At 38.1% G+C, this 26,782-nt stretch overlaps 2 protein-coding genes across 4 annotated transcripts; both read left to right on the top strand.

The window, feature by feature from the left end:
• Positions 1-994: 994 nt before the first annotated feature.
• LOC103940141 (linamarin synthase 2-like) lies at positions 995-3,799 on the top strand. Of its 3 annotated transcripts, XM_048571242.1 has the most exons (3): positions 995-1,575; positions 2,682-2,896; positions 3,363-3,570. In XM_048571242.1, exons 1-3 carry the CDS (start codon positions 1,059-1,061, stop codon positions 3,417-3,419), a joined length of 789 nt encoding a protein of 262 aa, XP_048427199.1. In that variant the 5' UTR covers positions 995-1,058; the 3' UTR covers positions 3,420-3,570. The 3 variants fall into 3 exon arrangements, with proteins under 3 accessions (XP_048427199.1, XP_048427206.1, XP_009348490.1); XM_048571249.1 differs by lacking the exon at positions 2,682-2,896 and having other exon boundaries at positions 3,363-3,799; XM_009350215.2 differs by having other exon boundaries at positions 996-1,575; positions 2,682-3,799.
• An 11,820-nt stretch (positions 3,800-15,619) lies between these two features.
• Positions 15,620-16,481, top strand: LOC125471142 (7-deoxyloganetin glucosyltransferase-like). The gene has a single exon (XM_048571237.1). The coding sequence runs from the start codon at positions 15,659-15,661 to the stop codon at positions 16,337-16,339; it is 681 nt and encodes a 226-aa protein (XP_048427194.1). The 5' UTR covers positions 15,620-15,658; the 3' UTR covers positions 16,340-16,481.
• Positions 16,482-26,782: the final 10,301 nt, after the last annotated feature.

Genomic DNA, 26,782 nt, shown 5'->3' with positions numbered 1-26,782 from the left:
CCAGTTGGTCCGTACATGTGTAAGAGTTATGCTCTCATGAATTTTAAGTTGGTTTTGCTTTATTAAATTGTCAAAAATTTTAAGTTTTTGGATTTAAACAAATATAATCTTATGAGTAATATGCATTTAGACCTCACAGGTCCTCAAAATGAGGATCCTAGGAGAACAATCTTGTGAGTAATATGCATTTAGATCTCACAAGTCCTGAAAATGAGGATCCTAAGGTACAGTTTGGTACGTGGGACGGGACGGAACAGAGTGAGACAAGGCATTCCGTCCCACGTTTGGTGTGCCTAAAACGGGTGGAACGAGCTGTTCCACGGGACGAGTTTTGGGTGAATTTTCGTTCCACCTCACCCCCTGGAACGACTCGTTCCACATCCGTGGGACACAAAATTATAACCTCTCCGTCTCCTTCTTCTTCCTCCTTGTTTCCATCCGAGGGCATCTTTGCTTCCGCTCCGTTCCGTTCCGTCCTATCCCGTCCTGTCCCGTCCCATTCCATTCCGTCCCGTCCCGTCTGCATACCAAACGATACCTAAGTGAACAAGACTGCATGTGTAAATAGTAAGTTATGAGAAGAGACCATATAGCAATGTTGAATGCTAATTTCAAATAATGAAAATGTTACCTGGACATGTTGTAAACCTGATGATAAGGCCCGAATCTCACTTAAATGTGAATTATGTTCTATAGTCTGCTAAGGTAAAAGATGATAATTAGATTAACAGACTCATTTTAGGATAATTAGACTAATAGAAAAGTGTAAAAAAAATAATTTCCAACAAAAATTAGAATATTTTAGGATAGTTAGACTAATAGAAAAGTGTGAAAAAAATAATTTCCAACAAAAATTAGACATTTGACAAAAGTTTCTTCTTATGAATTTCGTAAAAGGGAGCTGATTTCGGAAATGGGACCATCAAATAGAAGTGTGTGTAATAAGGATAAGTAAGTGGAGACATTTTCTATATATAGGACAAGATAAAGTAAGCTTTCATTACAGCTAAGACTGAGACTTCAACACTGAGCTCTTTCCTAGTTTCTGGAAAAGAGAGATGATGAGTTCAGTAGAACAAGCAACCAAAAAAGGGCATGCAGTTTTTGTTCCATACCCATCACAAGGCCATGTAACCCCCATGATGCAATTAGCGAAGCTTCTTCACTCAAGGGGCTTCCACATAACCTTTGTCAACACCGAGTTCAACCACAACCGTCTAATCCGTTCAAAAGGTCCTGACTCCGTTAAGGGTCTACCGGACTTTGTGTTCGAGACCATACCAGACGGGTTGCCTCCTTCGGATAAGGATGGAACCCAAGATATTCCAGCTTTAAGTGACTCCGTTAAGAAAACTTGTCTTGGTCCATTTAAAGAGCTGGTGACTAAGATCAATTCCTCATCTCGAGTGCCACAAGTTAGTTGCATAGTTGCAGATGGCACCATGACCTTTGGGAGCAAAGCTGCTAGAGAATTAGGCATTTCGGAGGTTACGTTATGGACTGCCTCTGCTTGTGGCTTCATGGGGTACTTGCAATACAGCGAACTCGTCAAACGTGGCATTATTCCATTCAAAGGTACTCCCTTTAATTTTTGGTCATTTGTTTTTTACGCTTTCACAAGTGTTCCTCTCGTATATTTGACTCTTTATGTTTTTGCGTTTTGTTTGATCTATTATTAATTTATGTTTTCCAGTATGTTATTGAGTCTAGTCCAGCATCACAAGAGATCAGACTACTTATAGAAGCGGTCCAATCTAATAAACAGGTTGCCACATAGAGTAGAACAATACTTCGCTGCTGTAAAGTGTAAACACAACAGGAAGTCCTGCACAAAAATGACGGAGGGGACAATTTTGATGGTGGCCTGAACAGATGGTGGGTTGAGCGGGGGTTGCGGACTGGAAGGGCCAGAAAGAGGGGAAAGATAAAGCATAAAGCATGAAGCTTTGCAATGGAGAAATTGGGAGAGAGAAAGAGAGATACAGAGGGAGGGAGGAGAGAAAAATGCAAATATGAAATTTCCGATTTTTTTTCTATTCAAAATTAGTAAGAGGATGGAAAATTACATTAGGATTTGCAGCCATCTTGAAGCTCTGGATATTTCTTCAATAGATAGTGGGCGAATTGTTGGACAGAGAGGAGAAAATAGAAGGCGGTGAACAGGGAAGGAATCAGTCCAAAAAGAGGAGCCATAATTGGGTGAAAGATAAAATAAAAACCACACGTGTTGTTCTCTGGACGTGCCACGTCACTTTTGTGCAGGACTTCCAGCGTTTGCAATTAAAGATGTGAATGAGAAAGAAAATTGCATTTTGACCTTTTGGATGTGTTAAATGCATTTAGTCTTTTTATTATTATTTTTTGTTCAGAAATCTTTTCCTCTATGTTATTGGGGATGATTGGATCTATTCGTAGTGATCATTTGGTTTAAACAAAATCAGTTTCCACTTTGTAAGAGTCAGTGCTGACGGAATTGAAATAATTGTTGGATAAAATTATCAAGGAATTTTGCACCATGCGCCTATAAAAATATATGAGTTTTTATTTATTTATTATTTATTATTTATTATTTTATTGAGCAACTGCAAATTAAAGTAGACATTTGAGATCTTCAAATTTACTCTTATAACATCAGCATAATTATCTATCATCACACAGGCTTCACCTTCCATGCATTTCAGATGAGAATTTCATGCATGATGGTACGCTCGATACACCAATTGATTGGATCCCAGGCATGAAAAATATTCGGCTCAAGGATATCCCAAGTCACATTAGACTTACTAATCTTAACGGTGTAATGTTTAATTTCATGGGATCCGAAGCACGAAACTGTTTGAACTCTTCCGCAATCATCTTCAACACCTTTGAAGAATTTGAACACGAAGTGTTAGAGGTAATATCGAAAATGTTCCCCAACATTTACACCATTGGCCCCCTTAATTTGCTTGGCAGGCATTTCCTCGAAAGCAAGTCACTTAACTCAAGCTTATGGAAAGAAGACACAAAATGTTTGGAATGGCTTGATAAAAAGAAACCCAATTCAGTTGTGTACATAAATTATGGTAGCGTAACGATGATGACAGACCAGCATTTGATCGAGTTTGCATGGGGGTTGGCAAATAGCAAGCACCCATTTTTATGGATAGTTAGGGCTGACGTGGTAAAGGGTGACTCACCAATTTTACCCGACGAATTTTTTGAGGAGATTAAGGATAGGGGTTATATTGCAGGTTGGTGTGCACAGGAGCAAGTGTTAGCTCATCCATCTGTTGGGGTTTTCCTAACACACAGTGGTTGGAATTCTACCATTGAAACTATATCTCATGGTGTGCCTGTAATTTGCTGGCCTTTCTTTGCAGACCAACAAACGAATTGTCGATACTCATGCACAACTTGGGAGATTGGAATGGAGGTGAGCCCCGACGTGAAGCGCAATGAAATTGAAGCACTTGTTAAGGAAATGCTGGAAGGAGAAGGAGGGATGAAGATGAGGGAAAAGGCAAAGGAATGGAAGAAAAAAGCTGTTGAAGCTACTAATGTTGGGGGATCATCGTACAATAATTTTGAGAGATTATTTAAAGAGGCACTCCAACTTGGTGAATGACTTGCTACAGAATGAGGAACACATTTGATCCCTTTTCATGAGCTATCAAATATGCTTCTATTGACCAGAGATTTATCTTATTTTCATATTTATTGTTGCCTTTTAGTGTTTATGTTTGCTAACATGGGTCTCAGTTTTTCTAGTTTTTGTAGCCCCTCATTATAAATAAACAACTCTACATGTCGAAGTTCATCCTTGTCTTTTGCATGTCTCTAATTTTCTATCTTCTTGCTTCCCTTTGTTTCTCTTGCCTATAATTGATATTGAAAATGTGATGCACTCAGGAACCCCGAATGCATTGGCTTGGTTCCCTCCCAAGGTATTCATTTCCTTGGACAATTTTGTTCTTTACGTATGCGTAGACACAGGAATTTTACAAGCATGAATCGCAAGTTCAAGCATGCAACCAAATAGTCAAGTTGCTCTACAAAGTGATAAATGGACCCAAGGCATTACCTTTTGTGGCCCTGATAGCTTGGCCTATTATTCTTGTGGGTCTTTTATGGACTTCTTCAAGAGACTAATGCTAGTAGGTCACGACTAACATTACTTAAATGGCTCATCCGAATGTGTTTTGTGGAAGTAGAATTTTCTCCCATCCTATTTTTATCCTCTTTCATCCTCTCTTCTCACACTTTGCTTTTTGTTTTATTGTTTCTATGAAAAAACCAATATAAGAAGATGTTGACATGGCTTATTTCTAACCTTTCAATTATAAGGGGAGGGAATGGGAGAGATTAGGAGAAGAGATAATCCTCCTTCTATTTTGTGTTGTGCGCTATCCAATGTGTCTTGTGAGGTGCACTAGATGAAGATAACAACAAAGGCCACACAGTAACATCCTAAGTGCGCAAGTGGCTTGTAGTCGAGGGTTCCACCGCAAGCTATTTTCCATGACAGTTGACGCATGCTGCAAAGTTGATGTTTGAATAGGCCTAAGCATTTGGCTAAACTTGTCAAATCCATCGCAAAGTTGATGGGGTTTGAATGTGAAGTTTTTGGGTCTTAACACACCTTTACATCATAGTATCACGTGTTAATCCTAGATGTATGTCGGGATCCTTTGGCAGCACCAACAATATCAAGAAGTAAGTCGATTTAATGGACGTTCCTAAACTCGGATTCAACTCATACTCGGACAATTCAACCAAGTGGTTTCATAGGTTCACAGACTACGAGGAAAACGCCGAAGTTGGCGACCAATCATTCACTAGGTACTCCAAAAAGGGTAGCGAAGCCCTAAATGAATTCACTGGCTACAATATTAATGGCAATGTCGTTGGGTCTGGGCTTACGGGTTACAACCAATCATGAAATAGAGCAAACGACAAGCTCAATAATGACGGAAACAACCAAAATAATCCGGTGAACACTTTTAGGAGCTATGAGATATTCAATGGCTACAGAGAGCCAACGTCTGCAAGACGATGGACTAGAAGTTGGAATCATAGAGGATTTTGGCGAGATCGAGAACAATATAGGAGGGCGGATGGAGCATCTATATTTGCAACATATCCTTCTGAGTTTTTAAATTTTTTCTCAAAATTTTTTAACTATATGGTACAAATTTGGACTCCAAATCAGCAAAATGTGGGATCTGCACTTGCCACATCATCATTAAACAACCAATTTAATTAAGTGACTAACAGTTGTACAACATTGAAATGAAATAGTAAGTAAATGTATGAGATTGAAATATTTTAAAGATGTTGTATGAAGTTGCAATTGAAAACAAACTTGAGGGGGAAAAAAATGTAATTACCCAAAAGAAAAAAATGAGTCTAAAAAGTAAGTCCTTGATTGTTGGGATCTGTTTGCTTCAGAAAAAAAAAATACTACAATTGTCAAATTATCAGTCTTATTATTAATTTTTTAATAAATAAACAATAGAATTAATGGGTTAAATTATTAGTTGTTAGGAAGAAGGAGATCAGAGACGATTGAACTTGCACCAAAGTTCATAGTGCATAGGCCTAATTGCTTTTTGCAATGCATTAGAGCATAACATTGTCAAATTGTTAGTTGGTTCGTGGTTTATTTACCTTTGTTGCTTGCTTGTGTATTTGCTCATGTAGATAAGATAAGTAGGACTGGTTATGTCTGTAATGTTTCTACATGATGGTTGAGCTTTCCTTAGATTATGTTTAATAATCATTTCAATTTTCAGTTTTCAGTTTTAATTCAAAATTTAATTTTTTTTTTTTTTAGAGAAATTGAAAACTAAAATCAAGTTAACATTCAAAAACTCACAAAAGTAGGTTACAATTTTTGGTTTGACAACTGAAAATAATTATCGAGCAATTTTTCACATATTTAGTTTTGTTGTGACTTATTTTAATTTGATAGGGTAGAGAGGGGGCACGGCAGAGAGAAAGAGAGACAGAGAGAGTAGAGAGAGATGTGTATGTAGGGTTGTATAGAAGATGTGTTATTCCCTTTACATATTGCCTTTATTTATAGTAATAAGGGAGGGAAGAATCCTTCTCCTCCAAGGAATACAAGTCCTAATAGGAAAGAATAACTAGTATAAAATCTAATCTAGGATTTACACAATCACACTTAAATACAATGTTTATAACACTCCCCCCTTGAGTGTGTAAATACTCAAGTAGATTTAGCATCATGTAGAGTTGAGGAAGTCGACTCGTCGGCACTAATTTTGGAACACGCTAGTCTAAAAGTAAAGTAGGAACTTGCATACGGAACTAAGTCTCACAAAAGAACTCAATGGTTGTGGTAAAACCCGAGTAGGGACAAATTTCATAGTCTAAGGAAAAATGCGTGAGAGAATGCAAAGTCAAATGAAATGTCTACTGGATGTCATCAATGACATGATCAACCCAAGGTGGGTGCCTCATCAAAACCTTGTTAGGTAGCAAAAACCTAAAGAAAAAAATGTTCCTAATTGTAGGAAAAAAGAGAACATTAAGATCAAGCAAGTATACCTTAGGATACTCCCCTTGAGTTCGACACAATTCCAAAGAGAATTAACAATGTTATAACTCAGAAAGTTTATGTGAACAAGTTTCTGAAACGTCACCTTCAGTAGTGATTTGGTGAAGAGGTCAACCAGATTGTCTTGTGAACGCTGTGTGACTTTAATCTTCTGATGTTCTTGCTGTTGATGTGAGAAGAAGAAATTCGTCGTAATGTGCTTGGTGTTGTCTCATTTGATGTTTTAACCTTTCTTAAGCTGTTTGATGCATGCTACATTATCTTCATAGATCATCGTCTGGACGTCAATGATGGGGTAAAGATCGCTGAAGCTTTGAATATAACCCATAACTGCTCTTAGTCAGAAGCATTCTCGAGTAGCTTCTTGTAAGGCGAGAATTTCAACATGGTTAGACGAAGTGGCAACTAAGGTTTGTTTAGTTAACCTCCAAGATATTGCGGTGCCTTTAACGGTAAAAATGTAACCCGTTTGATAGCCCGCCTTGTGTGGGTCAGATAAGTAACCTGTGTCGGCATAACCAACAAAGCTAGAATCAACTCGAGATAGGGTGTGCGGCATCACTTGAGGATTTGTAGGGATAAAACAAGCCCAGATCTGTAGTTCCCTTAAGGTAATGAAAGATGTCTTTAACACCAGTCCAGTGTCCATATGTAGGTACATTACTGTATCTTGCCAAAAGATTAATAGTGAAGGAGATGTTGGGTCTTGTGCATTGAGCTAAGTACAATAAAGCACCTAATGCACTTAGATAAGGAATTTCGGGCTTTAAAATCTTTTCATCATCCTCATTAGACAGAAGGGATCTCGTTTTGCATCTAACGATTGAATGACCATATGAGTACTCGAAGGCTTCACTTTATCCTCGTTAAAGCGGTGCAACACCTTCTGGGTGTAGTTCAATTGATGTATTAAGATTCCATCTGAACGGTTCTCTATCTTTAGACCAAGACAATATTGAGTCTTTCCTAGATCTTTCATATTGAATTCCAACTTCAAGTGTGCAACAGTTCTCTCGAGCTCTTTAGGAGTTCCAATGAGGTTCATGTCATCGACATAAACTGCGACAATCACAAAATTGAAACGTGACTTCTTAATAAACACACAAGGGTATAGTTCATTGTTCACATATCCCTGACCAGTCAAATATTCATTCAAACAGTTACACCACATTCTTCAGGATTGCTTCAAACCGTAGAGTGAATGCCTCAGTCGAATTGAGAGCGTGTTTCGGGGTTTGGAAATATTTGATCTAGCTAATGTAAGTCATTCGGGAACTTTTATATAAATTTCAGCATCAAAATACCTATAGAGATATGTAATTACTATGTCTATCACCTGCATACTCAGTTTTTCGGAAACTACCGAATTGATAAGGTAGCGAAAAGTAATCACATTCATAAAATGTGAATAAGTTTCGTCATAGTCAATCTCAAGGCGTTATGACAAACTTTGCGCAACAAGACGAGCATTGTAACCACGATTTCGTTCTTCTCATTACATTTTGCAAGCGATTCGAGTTCGACTTGGATTGCTTGTTTCCAGTTTGACCATTCAGTTTTATGTCGACATTCATCAATGGAACAGGGTTCGGTGTCATCGCTCAACATGATCTTAGTAGGTACTGCATATGCTAATGCATCGTCGATGATCATCTCATTTCTACACCAAACATCATCCAAGCTAGCATAATGAACCGAAATCTCTCGATTCTTAGGAGCTGGATTTGTCTCTTCAAGGATGCTTTTGTAATCTAGAATTTCCTCATGAGTTGGATAGAATAAGTAAGCGATAGTCGAATTCACTATAGGCTCAACAGCCTATTTTGTGGGTTTCCTCTTCTCGAGATGTGAATCCTTTGAACCAAGTGGTTTGCCATGCTTTTGTGTAGAGGTAGAGGATTGGCTAGCTACTAATGTACGTGGATCGGGCAAAGTGGCGTCCTGGGCCTCCAGGAGGAAGGTCTATCGTACATTTGGTACATCCATCTTTACAGGCACTTTTGCAGTTGGAATATGTGATCTTGTCACTCGTGCTAGATCTATGAAAAGATCTGGCATGCTATGAGTTACGCTCTGAAGATCTAATATGCATTGCACTTTTGTTTCAGACTGAGTGGAGGAGGGATCTAAATAAGACAAAGTGAGAGTCATCCACGATAATTCGCGTCATTCTTCAGGAATAGTGACGTTCTTATCTCCCCCTAACAATGGGAAGATTGTCTCATAGAAGTGACAATCCATGAAACGAGTGGTAAAAAGATCGCATGTCAAAGGTTCTAAGGTAAAGAATAATTGAAGGAGAATCATATCTGACATAGATTCCCATACTTTCCTAAGGCCCCATTTTTTTACGTAAAGGCGGCGAAATCGGCATATAGACCGCATAACCAAAAATGCGCAAATGTGATGTACCGGGTTTATATCCGATAACCAACTAAAAGACATTATATGGTTGTGTCGCAATAGGCCTCATGTGAACCAACATGGCTATGTGCAAATATTGTATGGCCCTAAACAGCGATCAGGAGCTTGGTATGTATAACCAACGATCGAGCAATTATTTGTAAACGCTTAATAAATGCCTCTGCTAGGCTGTTTTGGGTGTGAATATAGGGTACTGGATGTTCAACTTCAACCCCAACCGACATGCAATAGTCATCAAAAGTTTTAAATGTGAATTCTCCAGCATTATCCAATTGAATATATTTGATTGGATAATTAGGGTGGTAAGCCCTGAGCTTGATAACCTGAGCCAACAGTTTGGAAAATGCAGCGTTCCTTATGGGCAATAAGTAGACGTGTGACCAACATGTGGAAGCATTAACCAATACCATGAAATATCAAAATGGTCTAGGGAGGAGGAATCCGTCTACAAATGTCCCCATGAATCCTTTGTAGAAAAATAGGATGATTTGAGCGAATCTTGTCCTAAGAAGGCTTAATAATAAGTTTTCCCATAGAGCAAGTTTGACATGCGATTCCTTGAATCGAACCTAAACTTCGGGTTAATGGATGCCCCCATAAAGATTTGAGGATACAGCGCATCGCTGTTCATCCAGGGTGCTCCAAACGATCATGCCAAAGTGTAATTTTGTGCACGGTCCTTGAGGTAGGGCCAGCCACATAGTGGCTTTCTATAAGGCGTATGGTTGTAGTATATAGACCATTTAGGATATGCTTCATCGTCTTTAGAATATCCATTTGGCCATATTCGTAGGAAGTGATGCACATAAATTGAACTCCATTTTCTACATAAGTTTTAGCATGGTAATTATTGTCTCTATTGTCCTTGAAACTCAACAACGTTCTTCCAGAACATAGAGAATAAAGTGCTTCAGCAATGGTTAAGATTGTACTATTGGATGACATTATACGTGCCTTACCGTATCCTTCAAGTTGGATGAGCTTGAGAGGGTTGTTAGAGGTATATTTTTAGGTATGAAGTTAGTGAAATATATGCGTTCATGCAAAATGGTGCGTATGGTTGCACTATCTGCTAGATAACTAACTTTCCCACTAGTCATACATAGAAATAAAAATTTAAAACTTAATATCCAAAAATAAATCACCAACAAATAATCCAAACATAAAGGAAAATTGTTTAAACTTAAATAAAAAAGAAGAGGGGTTCGGCCACTAGGTGGAATTTGGCCCCTAAGGTTCTAAAATTCAACTCCAAATAGTTCATGTCTAAGATTCTAATCTTCCATAGGGGTAATAGCCTCTTGAAAATTAGAAACTTCCATTTTGGTACTTTCCTGTTCATCCACTTGCACAAAGTTTAATTCAAACTTCTTATGACAAGAATGATATTCAGCTACAACCTTCAAGCTAGCACGACAAACACGAGACCAATGGTCATTTGAACCATAGTGGTAGCACATGTCTGCATCTATGGTGTTAGGTTAGGTGCCTTGCCTTTATTCTTGAAGTTCAGGGCCTTGGGAGCGAGGTTAGGGCGCTTATGGGCACAGTTTCCTCCCTTAGATAGGCTTTGGCTCTATTAACCTTCACGAGGTAGCTTCTGGCCGCCCCTACCACGCCTATATTGGTGTTTTAGATGTTGGTTTGTGCTATAGTGTACTTCAGGCACATCAGTCACCCTAGTAGGTCAAGCATGATGATTCATCATCAATAGCTGATTTTGCTTTTCAGTGAGAAGTAAAATAGAGATCAAATCCAAAAACTTAGTGAACTTCTGAGCCTTGTATTGTTGCTGCATGATAATATTGATAACAAAGAAAGTCGAATAGGTCATCTCCAAGAGATCCTATTCGGTCAAGTTCGAGTTACAGAACTTGAGAAGTGATCGCATTCGACAAACTTCAAAATTATATTCATTCATAGACTTAAAGTCTTGGAAATGCAGATGCTGTCACTTATGTCTTGCTTAAGGCAAGAAGATGTCCTTTTGGTGATCAAATTGATCAACCAAAGCGACCTAAAGTGCTTGTGGATCTTCCTCAACAAGGTACTCGGTTTGCAGTGCGTCATGAATGTGTCTTCGAATGAAGATCATGGCGGTGACTTTCTCAACTTTGTCATTTGAGTTGTCCGTCTTATCTTCAATAGTGGGGCGCAAATTCTTTGGGGTGAGGTGGAGCTTCACATCTTGGACCCACTTAAGGTAGTTTCTTCCAGAGACCTCTAAAGTTGTGAAGTCGAGTTTGTTCAAATTTGACATGTCCTTATCACAAAATAAATGGACAAAAGTGTGGTTAGTGTAATGGAGAAAAAATCGATCTATTCACATAGGAGTAGAACATTCAGGTTCTACTAGACATTTATTGCTTTAAAGTTACAAAAAAAACTGCGGGTTTTCATGGGTGATGTTTTTAAGGAAAACTTCAGGTTTCAAACGAGGCATGTTTCTAGAAACTTGGGGCTTCGAAAGAATTATGAACTTCAGGTGCATATGTTCCTGCAGACAAACACAAATATATTCACAGAAATATGCAATAAGAAAATATGCAAATAGATCTTCAGGGTTTATCATTATAATTGGATTAATTATTTGGACTTCGGGCCAAAATTAAAGTGTGGGTGAAAAGTTATAAAACCCAAAAAATGCCTAAAAAATATAGCGATCAAATTTGGGGCGCAAAAATATGGACTAAAGCCTACATGTGGGCTTAAAAAAATTGTTGTTGTGGGGTCTAGGCCTAAAAACTGGGCATGGGTAGCAACTAGCAAGCTAGGGGATGCACGCCCAAGGACAGAGGGCCAAATGGGGCTCTGATCTGGTGTTACACGGTCGCAGATACACCAACACAAGGTGGAGATCTGGTGCGACGTGGGGCAGGGAGACACCAAAGCCCACTTGGGTTGATGTTGTTCGCGGGCCGGGCTTGGGCGATAAGCCCGTGAGCACAAAAGTGGGTTGCAATTGCAGGCCAGATGGCAAATGCCCAAAATAGGGGTGCCAATCTTGTGCAGTGTGGTATAATGATGCTGCAGCCATTATAGGGTTGGGCTTAGGTGTGGTGGGAACATCATGGCCAAGGAGGCTGGTGTTGGGCCAAGAAGAGTTCAAAAGCCCAAAAGGCTAGGTGCTCACTGAGAACAAGGCAAGCCTAAATGGGCTTGGGTGTCGAACTAGACATCCCAGCTCAAGCTGGCTGAACTCGCAAGAGAAGGAGACCGGTACCACCATTGCAAGCGGTTGTGTCGTGGCACAAAAAATCACGGCGAAGGCCACGAATTTGATGGCAACTATAAAATTGAACAAAGAGTGAAAAACTCTGAACGTTCTACAAACCCTAGAAATATTCGATTGGAATTTCAACGAAAAATCGTCAAATTTCGGTCAAGGACTCGTCGGTGACGACTTCAGGTCTTCCGAGAGGTAACTATGGTGGCTGGGTATGACTGCAGGCCATTTCACGACGGTTCAATAGGTGCGATGCCATCTAGGCGTCGGGTTTTGGGTCTGGGCCTGGAGCCATGGCTCCATGATTGGGTTTCTTGGCTCGGGGAAGGGAGCCTGGCAACACAACTTCGAGTCGTCGCACGCTAATTTCCAATGAAATCCTAATTTTTTTTTTTTTGTAATTTTTAATTCAATTCCAGATTAATTCAATGCATATTCAACATATAATTTAATGCATGAGCAGATATTAGATGCAATTCATGGCAATATCGATTCACATAATTCAATAATTATGGATATAATGCATACATAATTTATGTAGAATCTAAAATTCGAAAAATGTAAAGTTGGGTTATGCATTATGGCGAATGGTCATGCTATCAAGGCTGCAAAAATATCGAGATAAAAATCGTTGTTTTTGAAGAACCTGATTGCATGATGATATTGATGAACTGATTTGATGCAGAAAACTTCTACGTCAGATTCCTAAGCGCAGCGGTGAGAGCGTGCTGATAACGTGTTGTGGCTTATTTTAATTTGACATGGGAGAAGGGGCACAGTAGAGAGAGTAGTGAGAGATGTGTTTGTAGGGTTGTGTTATTCCCCCAATATCTTTATTTATAGTAATAAGGGAGGGAATAATCCTTCTCCTCCAAGGAATACAAGTCCTAATTGGGAGGAATAATTAGTATGAAATCTAATTTAGAATTTACACAATCACACTTAAATACAATGTTTATAGCATGTTTTAGTTTTTTAAAATAAAAAAAATTGAAAACAAAATGATGGTCAAATTCTTTTAGCTTTTTTTTTTTTTTTTTTTTTATTTTTTTATTTTTTAAATCGTACAAGCCACTTGTTATCTTTATGTACTTGACCCATTTTCAATGATTAAAGCTCTTTACTTTGTAAGGACCTCTCATTCTAATGGTCCAGAGGTAGCTTAAGTCATATTACGAATGCCTACCGTTCAATGAGGACCATGTAAGTCAATTACATGTTCTTATCTTGTTGGCTGTGTTTATCAATTTCCTTGATATAAAACGCAGTAGAGATATACCTCGTGTAACACGTCCAGAGAGGACTGGGCCGTTGGTTAGGATATTCCTATATCAGTACTGGTATAAATACTGATTAGCTGATCGGGATCTTAGCTTCTGCTAAAGGGAATACAAGAAGATAGGACTTTGGAGATGAAAAGATTTCTGAATTTCTATACATTTTTAATTAGTATATAAGAGTAAAGAGGAGTTTTGACCCTTGAGACTGTCAGTTACAGCATGATGCCTTGATGGAGTTTGCTGCAGCCTTTACTTCTCATGTAGCTATCCAACCGTTTGATATATATATACACATTGTTTTTTTTTCCTTTCTGGTAATCATTTTAAGTTTTCTTTTTTTTTTTTGATTTCAAAATCAAGCGAATTATTGAAATCTCTACGTTCATGCCTTTTCCTTTTTTATTTTTATTTTTTCTTCTTCTCTTTTCTCATTCATCAATTATACATAACAAAATATACATACCACTTCAGTATCAAAACCTAGTATATTGGGCCTCCCGATATGGACACGGTCGTTCGACTCTTGCAATGACAACGGATCCGATCCGAGCCCCCCCCCCCCCCCCCCCCCCCCCGGAACCCTCTAATTAACCAGCCTCAAGGCCTAACGTCTCAAATCCACTGATAGTTTATCCTAACTCTGAAAAACACTATGAATTTTTTGTTGCATGTTATTTCATTCTATAACCTAAATTTGACAATTTTAGCCTAATAAAAATTCATTTCAAAGTTTCATATAAAATTAAGATTGCAAATAGTTACCAACAACTTTTAACAAGTGTGTACGAAGAGGTCAAAGAGGGACAAACAAGAACACTAGAAGAACCACATTCCAACTAAAGAGGGACAAAGTCATCCAAGCAAGCAAGAATACTAGAAGAATCACATTCCAGCCAAAATGTATGCCAACCCATTTGATAAGCATAATCAACATCAAGAATAATTGTTAACAATTCCACAAAAAATGATTTTTGATGACGAATACCCTGATAAAAACAACCAAGAAATTGGCCATGCCAATCCCGAAAAACTCTCCCACAAGCAGCATGACCTTGATTACCAAAAGAGAAAAATAATATTCCGCTAAAACGAAGGGCAAATAAATAGAGTGCAAATTTGCTCACTCGAGCTGGTAACGCAACAACCCTTTTTAGTCGCAACATGTGGCCGTGGCTTGACCGAGTAGTTTTACTTTTTTATATATAACAAAATAAAATAATAAAATAGCAATTCTTTCCTAATTTGTTCCCCTCAAATCTTGGAATTTTTTTATCATGAATACTACTACTTTTTAACAGAAATAGTAAGTTATGAGACTATTTTCTATTTGGACTAGTTTGGATAACGTATGGCTTGATATAAGGATGGTCTACACAACTGATTTTGATTTTCTAGTCCAATTGGTCCGTACATACATGACTAAATAGTAAGTTATGAGAAGAAACTATATTGCAATCTTGAATGCTAATTTCAAATAATTAAGAAAATGTCACCTGGACAAGTTGTAAACCTGATGATGAGCCTCGAATCTCACTTAAACGTGAATCATGTCCTAGAGTCTGCTAAGATAAAAAAAAAAATGATAATTAGACTAACACTCTTTTTAGTATAAATAGACTAATAGAAAGATTTGTGAAAAATAATTCCCAGCAAAAGTTAGACGTCCTAGCAAAAGTTAGACGTTTGACAAAAGTTTCTTGTTATGAAGTTCAAAAAGTGAGCTGGTTTTTACACGCCTTTCTTTATTTATAACCATCAAATTGAAGGGTGGGTAAGAGGAGAAAAAATGTATGTTTTTATCATTTTTCATCTAAAAACTATAAAAAGAAAAAAAAAAGCATTGAATTGATTTTTTATTTTTTAATAAACGATATAATCTATACTAAGGGGTGGGATAATGGCCTAAGCCTCACAATGAGTTAGTAACAATATAGTTCAAATTCATTTTTGGCGAAAATTGAACATAAGACCTCTCACTTACAAGTGAAGATGAATACCATTAGACCGTAGTATTAAGTGTCTACATTGGATTGATTATTAGGTGCCGATGAGAAGGTTGCCACACGTTTTGTATAAATAGTACAAGATCAAAGTTAGCTTTCACTACACAAAACTAAGGCTTCAAAACTGGGCTCTTTCCTAGTCTTTGGTAAATACTAAAGAGAGATGATGAGTTCAGTAGAACAAGCAACCAAAAAAGGGCATGCAGTTTTCATCCCATACCCAGCACAAGGCCATGTTAACCACATGATGCAATTAGCCAAGATTCTTCACCCAAGGGGTTTCCACATAGCCTTTGTCAACACCGAGTTTAACCACAACTGTTTAATCCAGTCAAAAGGTCCCGATTCCGTTAAGGGTCTACCGGACTTTGTGTTCGAGACCATACTGGACGGGTTGCCTTCTTCGTATAAGGATGGAACCCAAGATATTCCAGCTTTATGTGACTCCATTAAGAAAACTTGTTATGGTCCATTTAAAGAGTTGGTCACTAGGATAAATTCCTCACCTCAAGTGCCACAAGTTACTTGCATAGTTGCAGATGGTGTGATGACCTTTGGGAGCGAAGCTGCTAGAGAATTAGGCATTCCGGAGGTTCAGTTATGGACTGCCCCTGCTTGTGGCTTCGTGGGGTACTTTCATTTCAGCGAATTCGTCAAACGTGGCATTATTCCATTCAAAGGAACTTCTTTAATTTCTGGACCATTTGTTTTTTCACTCTTTTGTCGCATATATAATTTGATGTATATGAACATTTTTGTATGCACAAATTATCGTGACACACTCGGAAGATTTGACTCCTTAGTCTTTCGTATGTCCCGTCTTATATTCCTGCGTTTCTTTTGATGTATTATTAATTCATGGGGCTTATAGGTACAGGTCGTGTTTTCCATTGCTTTTAGATCTAGTCCAGTATCACATCAGACTACTAATAAAAACGGTCGAAACAAATAAACAGGTTGCCATATAGAGTATGTAAATGGGTTTAATTTTGTCCACAATCAATGTTTGTAATTAAAGATGTAAAAGAGAAGAAAATTTGCATTTTGACCTTTTGGATCTGTTAAATGGAATTAGCATATGCCAACACAAAGTGTGTGAACTTTTTTATTTTTGTTTTTAAAATGGAATATGAGAGAGAGAGAGAGAGAGAGAGAACGTGGGAGTGGGTAGAGAGGAGAGAGAGGCTTATTTTTTATTTTTTAATTTTTTTTTGATAGAAAAGGAAATAAAATTAAAGAGAAAAGCTCATAGGGCAACCAGTTTGAGTACAATAAAAAAGTAACGCTTGGGAGGCTTCCCAAGGAATAAACTTATCCCAAACATGAAAATCAGAAACCGTAAAACCAATAACAGCATCAGCCAAAAAATTTGCTTCCCTAAAGACATGATTCAAGCAAATCTCTGAGAACGACTCAACTAGCCAACAAATATCTTCAAGAATGGTCCTCAGTCTCCAAGAGGGGTTATAGTTACCCCTAATAGCCTCTCTCACCAATTTTGAATCACCCTCCACCATGATACAGGACAAACCTTTGGCTTTAGCTAACCAAAGGCCATCTCACAAAGCAAGGCATTTAGCAATAGAAATCATGTTTTGGCTAGTAAATCTAGCCCCCACAGCAATAGTATCCCCCGACTCATTCCTAATCACAAAACTGAAAGCTGCACCTTAATCCACCACAGTGCCATCAAAGTTGAGCTTAACAAAACCTACATCAGGTGGCCGCCATCGAATAGTAGAGTAATGGGGAGATGTGTTACCATTTTGACTTACATGGCTTAAATTATTGGAGTCAATAAACTCCTTTCTAAGATTAAGCGCAGCCTTAACAATCCAGGAATTGTTTGGCATTCTGAAAAACCACCTGATTTCGTTCCTTCCAGATTTGCTAACAGATGAGTAACGTTTTACCAAGATCACACATACCTGCATCAATCCTAAACTCAAGATCATTAAGCCAATCAATAAAGTGAAGATTTTGGTTTAACCTTATGGAGTTAGGAATAGCTTGACCATTCCAGATTAATCTTGCAAAATTACAATTCACGAATAAATGGGTTCTATTCTCTTCCTCATCATTGCACACAGCACAAGAGGAAGGAATATTGTTGACAAACCTGGATAATCTGCCTCTTGTATGCAATCTTCCTAAAATAAGAAGCCAACTAAACATCTTAACTTAGTGAGGGATCTTAAGTTTCCACATTTTTTTAAGAAGCCCACTAACATTATTATTATTATTATTGTTTTGGATCCAAGTTGTTGACTTAATCGAAAACTTACCATTCGCATTAGGACCCCAACAAAACACATCATCTTGAGCCATCATAGGGAGAGGAATGCTGCATATCTTTACCACAACTTCATTATCAAGTAATTGGCTCAACCAACTCTTATCTTATTGAAATAACTCACTTTCAAGTTGTAATCAATATCACCCAAGTTACTGGCCGGGATCAAGTTGGATAAGGGGAAAGGAAAAACCCAATTATGGGTCCAGAAGCAGATGCTCTCACCATTTCCGACAATCCACCACATCCTCAAATTAAGAATATTCCTAGACCTAAAATACCTTTCTAGGCACACGAGTAGTGTTGCCTAACTTTAGCTTTAAGGAAATCCTCTCTTTTTAGATATTTATTCTTAACAATTTGAACCCACCAATTTTGACTATTTGTTAAAATTTTCCCACCAAGCTTAGCTAGACAAGCATTATTGAAATGACTACTTGTCCTAATTCCCATACCTCCAGTATCTTTAGGGCTACACACTTTATTCCAGGCCTTAGGGACAAGCTTACTATCTTTTCCCCACAAGAACCTCCTACTTTTTCTATCTAAAGTTTCAGAAACTTTCTCAGGACACTTAAAACAAGACATATTACGATTGGGAACACCTAGCAGGATAGCCTTGATAAGAGTTAGTCTTTCAGCTTTAGAGAGGGTGTTTGTTTTCCAGCCAGCTAACTTATTCTTTATTTTGATAATAAGCTCTTTGGAATTAACTTGGTCCTTCCATAAAATAATATTATGGATACCTAAATATCTGCCAATCGTGGTTTTATGTTGAATAGCAAGAATATTAACAATGTTAATCCTAATGTTGTTAGGGGTGTTGTTAGAAAAATAAAGAGAAGACTTATGAAAGCTTAGCTTTTGGCCAGAAGCTTGGGCAAAATTATCAAGAACTCTAGTTATATTCCTAGCTGTAGTGCCATTAGCATGAGAAAAAAAAAATCAAACAATTATCCGCAAACATCAAATTAGAAATTCTATGGCCTCTAGGCGCAGTCAACATACCAACATTACTTTTAGGTGAGTTTCCTAACTTATCTAAATGTCTAATTAAGGGCTCCATATAAAGGATGAAAATATAGGGGGATAGGGGATCACCTTGTCTAAGGCCTTTGGACAAGCGCAAAAACCCAAAAGACTTACCATTAATAATTACCGAAAAAGACACTGATGTAATACACTCTATGATCAACCTGATCCAATGATCATTGAAGCCAAACTTAGCTAACACTTCCTTAATATAATCCTACCTGAGAAAATCAAAAGCCTTTTCCAGATCAAGCTTAATGGCCATAACACCCTTCCTACTTCTTTAGCCTTAAAACAGGCAAAGATTTCATGAGCTATAAGAATGTTATCCTGAATGGATTTTCCAAGAGCAAAGGCCCCTTGGTTTTTAAAAATGCAACTGTCTAACAAAGGCTTAATTCTACTCACCAAAATTTTGGTAATTATCTTATTGGTAACATTGTAACTGTCTAACAAAGGCTAATTGGTCTAAAGTTGGCAACCACTTCAAGGTTCTCCACCTTTGGGATAAGTGCAATAGTGGTATGATTTATCATATGAAGGCTTGGGCCATTTAAGAAAAACTCTTTAACCAAATTAACCACACATGGGCCAATTATTTCCCAGCAGTTATGATACAAAGAAGCATGAATACCATCCAGTCCTGGAGCCTTCAAGGCTCCAATGCTTTTAACCGCCTCAAACATTTCAACATCAAGAATGTGCTTATTAAGGTTATCATTCTGCTCATTACTTATACAAGGAACAAGGATATCAATGAAGCTCGCTAGATAATCTTGAGAAGGTCTTATAGAAGCCAAAAATCTAGATTTGAAATCCTCAATGATTACTCTCTTCATGCCTTCACCCCTTCTCCACCAATTGCCTTGATTATCCTTAATTCTACAAATTTCATTCCTTTTCCTTCTCACATTAGCCACCGTTTGGAAATATCTAGAATTCCTATCATCAAGTTGCAGCCAATTGGTTCTAGCTTTTTGGGCCAAGAATAATTCTTCATTCTTAAGAACTTCATTAAGTTGATTCTTGATCTACATTTCCTTAACAAACAGGCTATTAGAATTAGGGTTATTCATAATCTCGTCCTGCACTTTATTTAAATCCCACAGCAGACTCTTCTTTCTCTCGAATAAATTCTCAAATACCTCTTTATTCCAGTTATTGACTAGAAACTTAAAAGTCCCTAAGTAACCTCTTATTTTCTCACACTCACTGCCATTAATAGTCTGATCCTAAGCCTTCCTAACAACACTTTTAAAACCCAGATGAGAAAGCCACATGGCCTCAAATTTAAAAGTGCAAACCCCCAAATTGTTACTACTTTTGAGATAATTGGTCAAGAAGAATAGCACTATGATAAGACCCAAAGATAGGGTAGTTATGAAGATTAGCATTTGGAAAAAAAATTAATCCAGTTCATATATCCAGTCTTTCAAAGATAACAGTATTATCCTTATGACCATTACATCGAGTAAACGGTACACCAGTAGTAGAGATTGAAATTAAATTTCCCTCATTAATAAAATTATTAAAATTAACCATATGCTCACTAACATTCCTATCACCCCAAATTTTTCTTCCAAGTTAACAATGTTATTAAAATCGCTTATCAGCAACCAAGGAAGAAGAAGATTATTACTAGGAAATAAAGAGGTAATTTCGTTCCAAAGTTGGGTTTGAAGACTTTTCTGGGGGTACACATAGACACAAGTAAATAAGAATTGCTTATCTGAGCATTTTTCAGTGACTTCACAGTGAATAAATCTAGGATTGTGGCAATAACATTAATATTAATATTAAAAACATTCCAACATAAACAAAGACCACCTGCCCTACCATCCCCTCTAGCAAAAAAACATATTACTGAACCGCTTAGACAATTTGGCACTTAGACCTCTATCCAGGTCGGACTTCGGTTCAACCAAACAAAAAATATCTAAAATATTTAAATTACAGAGAAAATTAAACTGGATGGCAAATTCGGGCCTGCCCTAGCCCCTACAATTCTAATGCATCAACTTCATCCAGGTTGTAGCTCGAACCCTCTCAATTTTTAGCTTCACTCTTATCCTCTTCCTATTTCCCTCCATCTGAAATTCCTTAATCACACCGTCTTCTGTTTCCATGAAAACATCATCTCCAGCCTCAAGATCAGTAACTTCATTTACGCTTTTTCCCTTACTATTACTGCCATTACCCAACTCATCACCAACAGTCTTGCCACCTACGGTTCCAAACCTACACCCTCCATCAGCCACCAAGCACCATTTAGACACCAAGTTAGCCCTCGACACCCAGGTTATATTGCCCCTAACAACATTATCTTAGCTTCTTCGATCCCTACAAGAAACGTTTGTCCCCCTACTATTGTTTATACCTCTCCTCATAGAAACATTAGACCACCTCTTATCTTCCTCATGCAGCTCTTGAACATTTGCCCTTCGAGACAGACCGTCACCATCCAAATGACCAAACTCATCCACCAAGGTAGGTTAGGGAAACAACAGCATAACCCCTTCCTGAAGATCATTCTTAGTCTCCTCATTGACTGGGAAGTTCTCTGGGCAAATCACCGGCTCATCCTCGAAAATCCTATCCACTAGCAAGCACCCATCATTATCAAAATTTGCAGGATATGGGTGCATCTCAGAGCGCATCTGTTCGCAATAAAAACAGATTTAAAGAGCTTTTCATAACTTAACAGAAACGGAAACTCCTAATCTTTATTCACCACTATCAATCTTTTAAGAGGCAATCTAAGGTGCATCTTTAGTAGAACATAGACAAATAAGCCATTCAAACTAGACAGGGTAGTCTTATCAGGCCTAATAAAACTTCCAATAGGTTAACTAATAACATTTAGAATCTCCACATCCCTATATTGGACTAGCACCCATGGAATTCTTACCCAAACTCTTAGGTTGGAGATAAAGTCAGTATCACGAAAATGGATACTCTACCTTTCCAAACGAAAAATTTATTCTATAACATACCAAGGCCTATGGTCCAGTGCAAACTCCACCTCTTCATCATCCGTAAATTGAACAGCAATCCACATATGCCTAAAGTGGTTAAGATAAAAATGGTTTTTGACTCTATCCCCCAAGTTAGACCAAGCTTCCACTTGATGGTCCTAGCATCCAACTGCTTGCCCATAAGCTTACCCATCAGGACTCTACTCTCCATGTACTCCCCATTGAGGTTGGAGAAGAGGCTAGTAAAGACTCGAGTAACACCGCTCTCCATAGTGAAGGTTCCCCACCCCAAGCTACTTCCACCATAACAGGAGGTTAACTAGGTAACGGATTGGCAAACCATCCAACGACGCCCAAAATGATATATCTCACACTTTTATATATACCCACCCTATTTATAATATATATTTCTATATAGTAAAAATAATTATTTTTATTATAATATTTTTAATTTCCATATCGTGTCTTTATTTTTAGAAATTTAACGTATGTCCGTGTCGTGTCGTGTTGTATTCTCGTGTGTGCGTGTCCATGTCCATGCATCATAGGCACCTACATTACCAAATTCACATCATACTATCTAATTTTACAGTGAATTGAAGGTGCAAATTCACATCATATCCCCTCTCAAGAAACTAAGGGCTTGTACTCTACTTGAATCCAACTTTTTAAACTCAAAAACAATTTTCAAGTCTATTTTTAAAACTGAACTCAAGACTAACTCAAAAATATAGTCTATTTTCTAAAAACATAAAAATATGAGTTTTTAGAGTTTTTAAACTTAAATTCACTCATTTATTTTATTTCCCTCCTCCCCTCTCACTCCAAATCTATCTCTCTCTTTTCTTCTTTCTCTCTCCTTTTTTTTTTTTTTTTTTTTTAACCTTTGTCATCTCTTCACCAATTCGCTTTCTTCATTCTTTCGGTTCTTTCTCTCACTCCTCATCCTATCTATCTCGTCCAATCATCTTTCTTCTTTCTCTTTCCTTCAATCATCTCTCCTCTTTCTCCCTCCCCTGCGACCCCCTCTTTTTAGATCTCTTTGTCTAGTTTGTTGTAAGATTTAAAAATTTTAAACCAATCAAGTTTTTGAGTTTTAAAGAAAATTGTTTTCAAGAAATGTTTTTAAGAAATGTTTTGAGAAATAATAAAAAATTTGAAATAAGATACTAAACAGGCCCTAAAACATTCAAACTTTAAAAGAAACATCAACTTACCTAAGAAACCCAGAAGCTAGAAAATGTTTATATGATCAAATGATTACATGGGTATCTTGTAAGGGTGGTGCTATCAACACATCTGTTTTTACCTCTCACACACTTCTTGTTAATTTTTGGCATTTGATCTTCTTCAATTTATTCGTTTCGACACTCGAAAATTAAGAAGGGTGTATGAAAGGTAAAAATGAGTGTGTGAATTGCACCACCCATCTTGTAATTCCTGCTATTACCCAATTGACCAACAGTGCAAAAAATCATAGGAAAAAAACTCAGTAAAATAGTAAAAGGAAGAGGGATACCTGAGAGGACAGTTCTTGGGCTTGGAATTGAGAAGGTGGGTGCTAGTTGAAGAGTGAAAGTAACCCAATTCACTTCTCCGGAAGTTGAGATTAATGAGAGTTGGGGGAGAAGGATGCAACAGAGAAGAACCAGCCATGGCCATTAGGTAAATAGTGAGGTGGCAGTTCTTGAGTTGGAGTAGTGGAATTCAGCTAGGTAAATCCCCTTCCCTCCCTTCCTCTCACACTTTGTTTTTTGTCTTATTGTTTCTACAAAAAAAAAAAAAAAAATCAATATAAGATGTTGACGTGCCTTAATTATAACCTTTCAAGTAGGAGGAGAGATAAGGAAAAAGAAATTAGAAGGGAGATTGTGACATCCCACATCGCCCAGGGGTGATCCTTAAATGTATATTCCCATCCTTACCTAGCACGAGGCCTTTTGGGAGCTCACTGGCTTCGGGTTCCATGGGAACTCCGAAGTTAAGCGAGTAGCGCGCGAGAGCATTCCCAGGATGGGTGACCCATCGGGAAGTTCTCGTGTGAGTTCCCAAAAACAAAACTGTGAGGGCGTGGTCGGGGCCCAAAGCGGACAATATCGTGCTACGGTGGTGGATCGGGCCTGGGAAGTGGTGCCCCCCGGGCCGGGATGTGATACCAAATTTGTTGGAAATGTACCCTAAAACCAATCATATGATGATACTTTATGGACATTTCACATGTTAAACTAATCTAGTTTAATATTAAGGGCAAACATTATTGTTTGAGCCGTCTCATATAAATGTTATATGCTTAAACGATAAGTCCAAGGAATATGTGATTGGAAGAATGCGATCTAAAGAAGTTAGATTCATGAGACCATTCTTTCGTTGACACATCCTAAACGTTCCTGATCATAGGATTGTCAATTGGGCATTAACAGTCCGTTAAGATCAGTACGTGCTATGTCTTCTCTCAGGGAGAGTGACTAGTCTCAAGTCATTGGTGTGTGTGACATCAAGACAAGTACGTAGGTGCTCAATAGAGAATGAGTTCACTGAACACGATCAACAAAGAGTTTTCATATTCATGTCACATGAGAACTCATGGTTGGGATAATGCAAATTAGTCTTTTGACCTGAGGCATCACAGTTGTCTTGTGGTTAGGTCCTTAATCTTTGATTATGTCAAAGTCACTCCATCATGAGGGTGTCCATGGCATCGTTGGGGTTAAGCCACTTAGCCATGGAGGCAAGTGAATGCGCAACAAGGGATCTCTAACCTTCAAAATGTTTGAGGGAGAATACTCTATGATATGATTTAGAATCTCTGGCCAGAGTATGAATGAGATGTTGGAATGCGTTCCAGATCACATTCAAGGTAATCATATAAGTACAAGATTCACATTGGATAGTAGACATGAATAAACTATCAAACCAAACAATGTGGTCAAGAGTATTGTATTAGAGAAAGACCGTATTGCATTTGTAATCCTAAACTGAATAGGTTCTCCACCTCTTCTGATTAGCTTGGGTAACCATGACATGCTGCTAGGCGTCAACCATGGTTTGTGGAAGCCCTAAAAGTGTATTATCACTAACGGGAGAATTGAAAGTAAGTTTCAATTCACAATCGATTAGAAAGAGTTTTAATCGCCCACTGCCTCGCTAAAAGGAACCTAATGGATCGTTCACCGTGTAAGGTAGAGTTTGAAGAAACAACGGAGATGAGTAAGAATAATTAAATGGTTTAATTATTTATCTAAGGCTAGGATTAAATAATATGTTAATTAATCAATCAAATAAGTTCGTTAAAGACATCGGGTTAGTTTTGGGCCGCAAGGCCCAATGGGATTTGAATGTCAAGCCCATTAACTCAAGTTGTATGACAACTTGAATAAAACAAAGGGCTTGAAAGCCCAATAAACCTATAGGCCGGCCATGTGTAAAAGAATAGGGCTTTTGGTCCATTAGGTCACTTATTTGAAGGGACTATATAAAAGACTTTATAGCCTAAAATTTACTAAGGGTTATTTTTGGGGGAAAGGATGAGAACACAAGCTCTCCTTTCTCTCTAAAAATTTCGGCCAACCTTGGAGGGATCATCTAGCAATCAAACTCCTCCAAGGTCACTCATTTCTTCTTCATTATGCCTTGGTGATGAATAATTAGAGGTTCTCAATTTTGGGAACTTGGAGAAACCTTTTCATCCATCCAAATCCATGGATCTAAGATGCAAGGAATGAAGGCCCTCTCTTTGGGTGATTAGCCTTTGCTTATGCAAAGAGGAATCTACAAAGGTATTGATTTCTGTAGACATCAAATTTTCGGTGAAATGAATGTTGACCAATAATTAAAATTTCAACGCTCACGTATCACATAAATTTTACATGTAGCGTGTGCCTCAACGAAAAATCGAAATCAATTGGAAAAGTCATCAAATATGACACGTGTCAATACCTGGCAGAAATGATTTATTTCATCTGATTATTTAAATCCAAAAATCAAGTTTTGGAATTCTATAAATAGGAAGCCAAGGCATTCATTTTGGAAGGAAAAGAGGGAGAAAGAAGGAAGGAAGGAAGAAAGGAAGGGAAATTGATATCACACCAAAACCTTCAAGCTTCGGAACTCTAAAGCTCTCAAGCAAATCCCGAAGGATCAAGAAAGCACTCTTCGTTCTTCGTCAAATCAACCTTCAAGATCAAGCCCCAACGGCCCTTGAAGAACTTCCACCAACTCAAGATCAAGCCCCGACGGGCCTTGAGGAAAGTGTTCATCGTTCATCATCCATCAACCTTCAAGATCAAGCCCCAACGGCCCTTGAAGAACTTCCACCAACTCAAGATCAAGCCCCGACGGCCCTTGAGGAAAGTGTTCATCGTTCATCATCCATCAACCTTCAAGATCAAGCCCCAACGGCCCTTGAAGAACTTCCACCAACTCAAGATCAAGCCCCGACGGCCCTTGAAGAAAGTGTTCATCGCTCATCCTAAGCTCAAGCCCCAACGGCCCCTTTGGATCAACAACCTCAACAAATCCACACATCCAATCAACCTTTAAGATTAAGCCCAGAAGCCCTTGAAGATCCGCTCATCCATCAACCTTCAAGATCAAGCCCCGACGGCCCTTGAAGAACTTCAACCTTCAAGATCAAACCCCGACGGCCCCTTGAAGAAAGTGTTCATCATTCATCATCCGTTCATCCTAAGATCAAGCCCCAACGGCCCCTTTTGGATCAACAACCTCAACAAACTCATACACCCATTCTTCAAGATCAAGCCCAACACCCCTTAAAGATCCATTCATCAACTGTTCATCCTTAGATCAAGCCCCGACGGCCCTTTGGATCAACAACTCATCCACAAACCCACACCCTACGAAGATAGAATCAGAGGACCAAATTACAAAGAGATTGTAACCCCAAAATCATTAATACAAAAAATATATTTTGTACACGTATTCTTGTCTCTTGTGTTTCAGGAATTTCTCGTGTTTACAATTTCTCAAC

The sequence above is a fragment of a genome, unplaced genomic scaffold (assembly GCF_019419815.1).
Source record: "Pyrus x bretschneideri cultivar Hongxiangsu unplaced genomic scaffold, Pyrus_bretschneideri_v1 Contig104, whole genome shotgun sequence".
Lineage (NCBI taxonomy): Eukaryota > Viridiplantae > Streptophyta > Magnoliopsida > Rosales > Rosaceae > Pyrus > Pyrus x bretschneideri.
The sequence above is the reverse complement of the archived record's forward strand: the minus strand, read 5'-3'. Positions and strand labels throughout refer to the sequence as shown.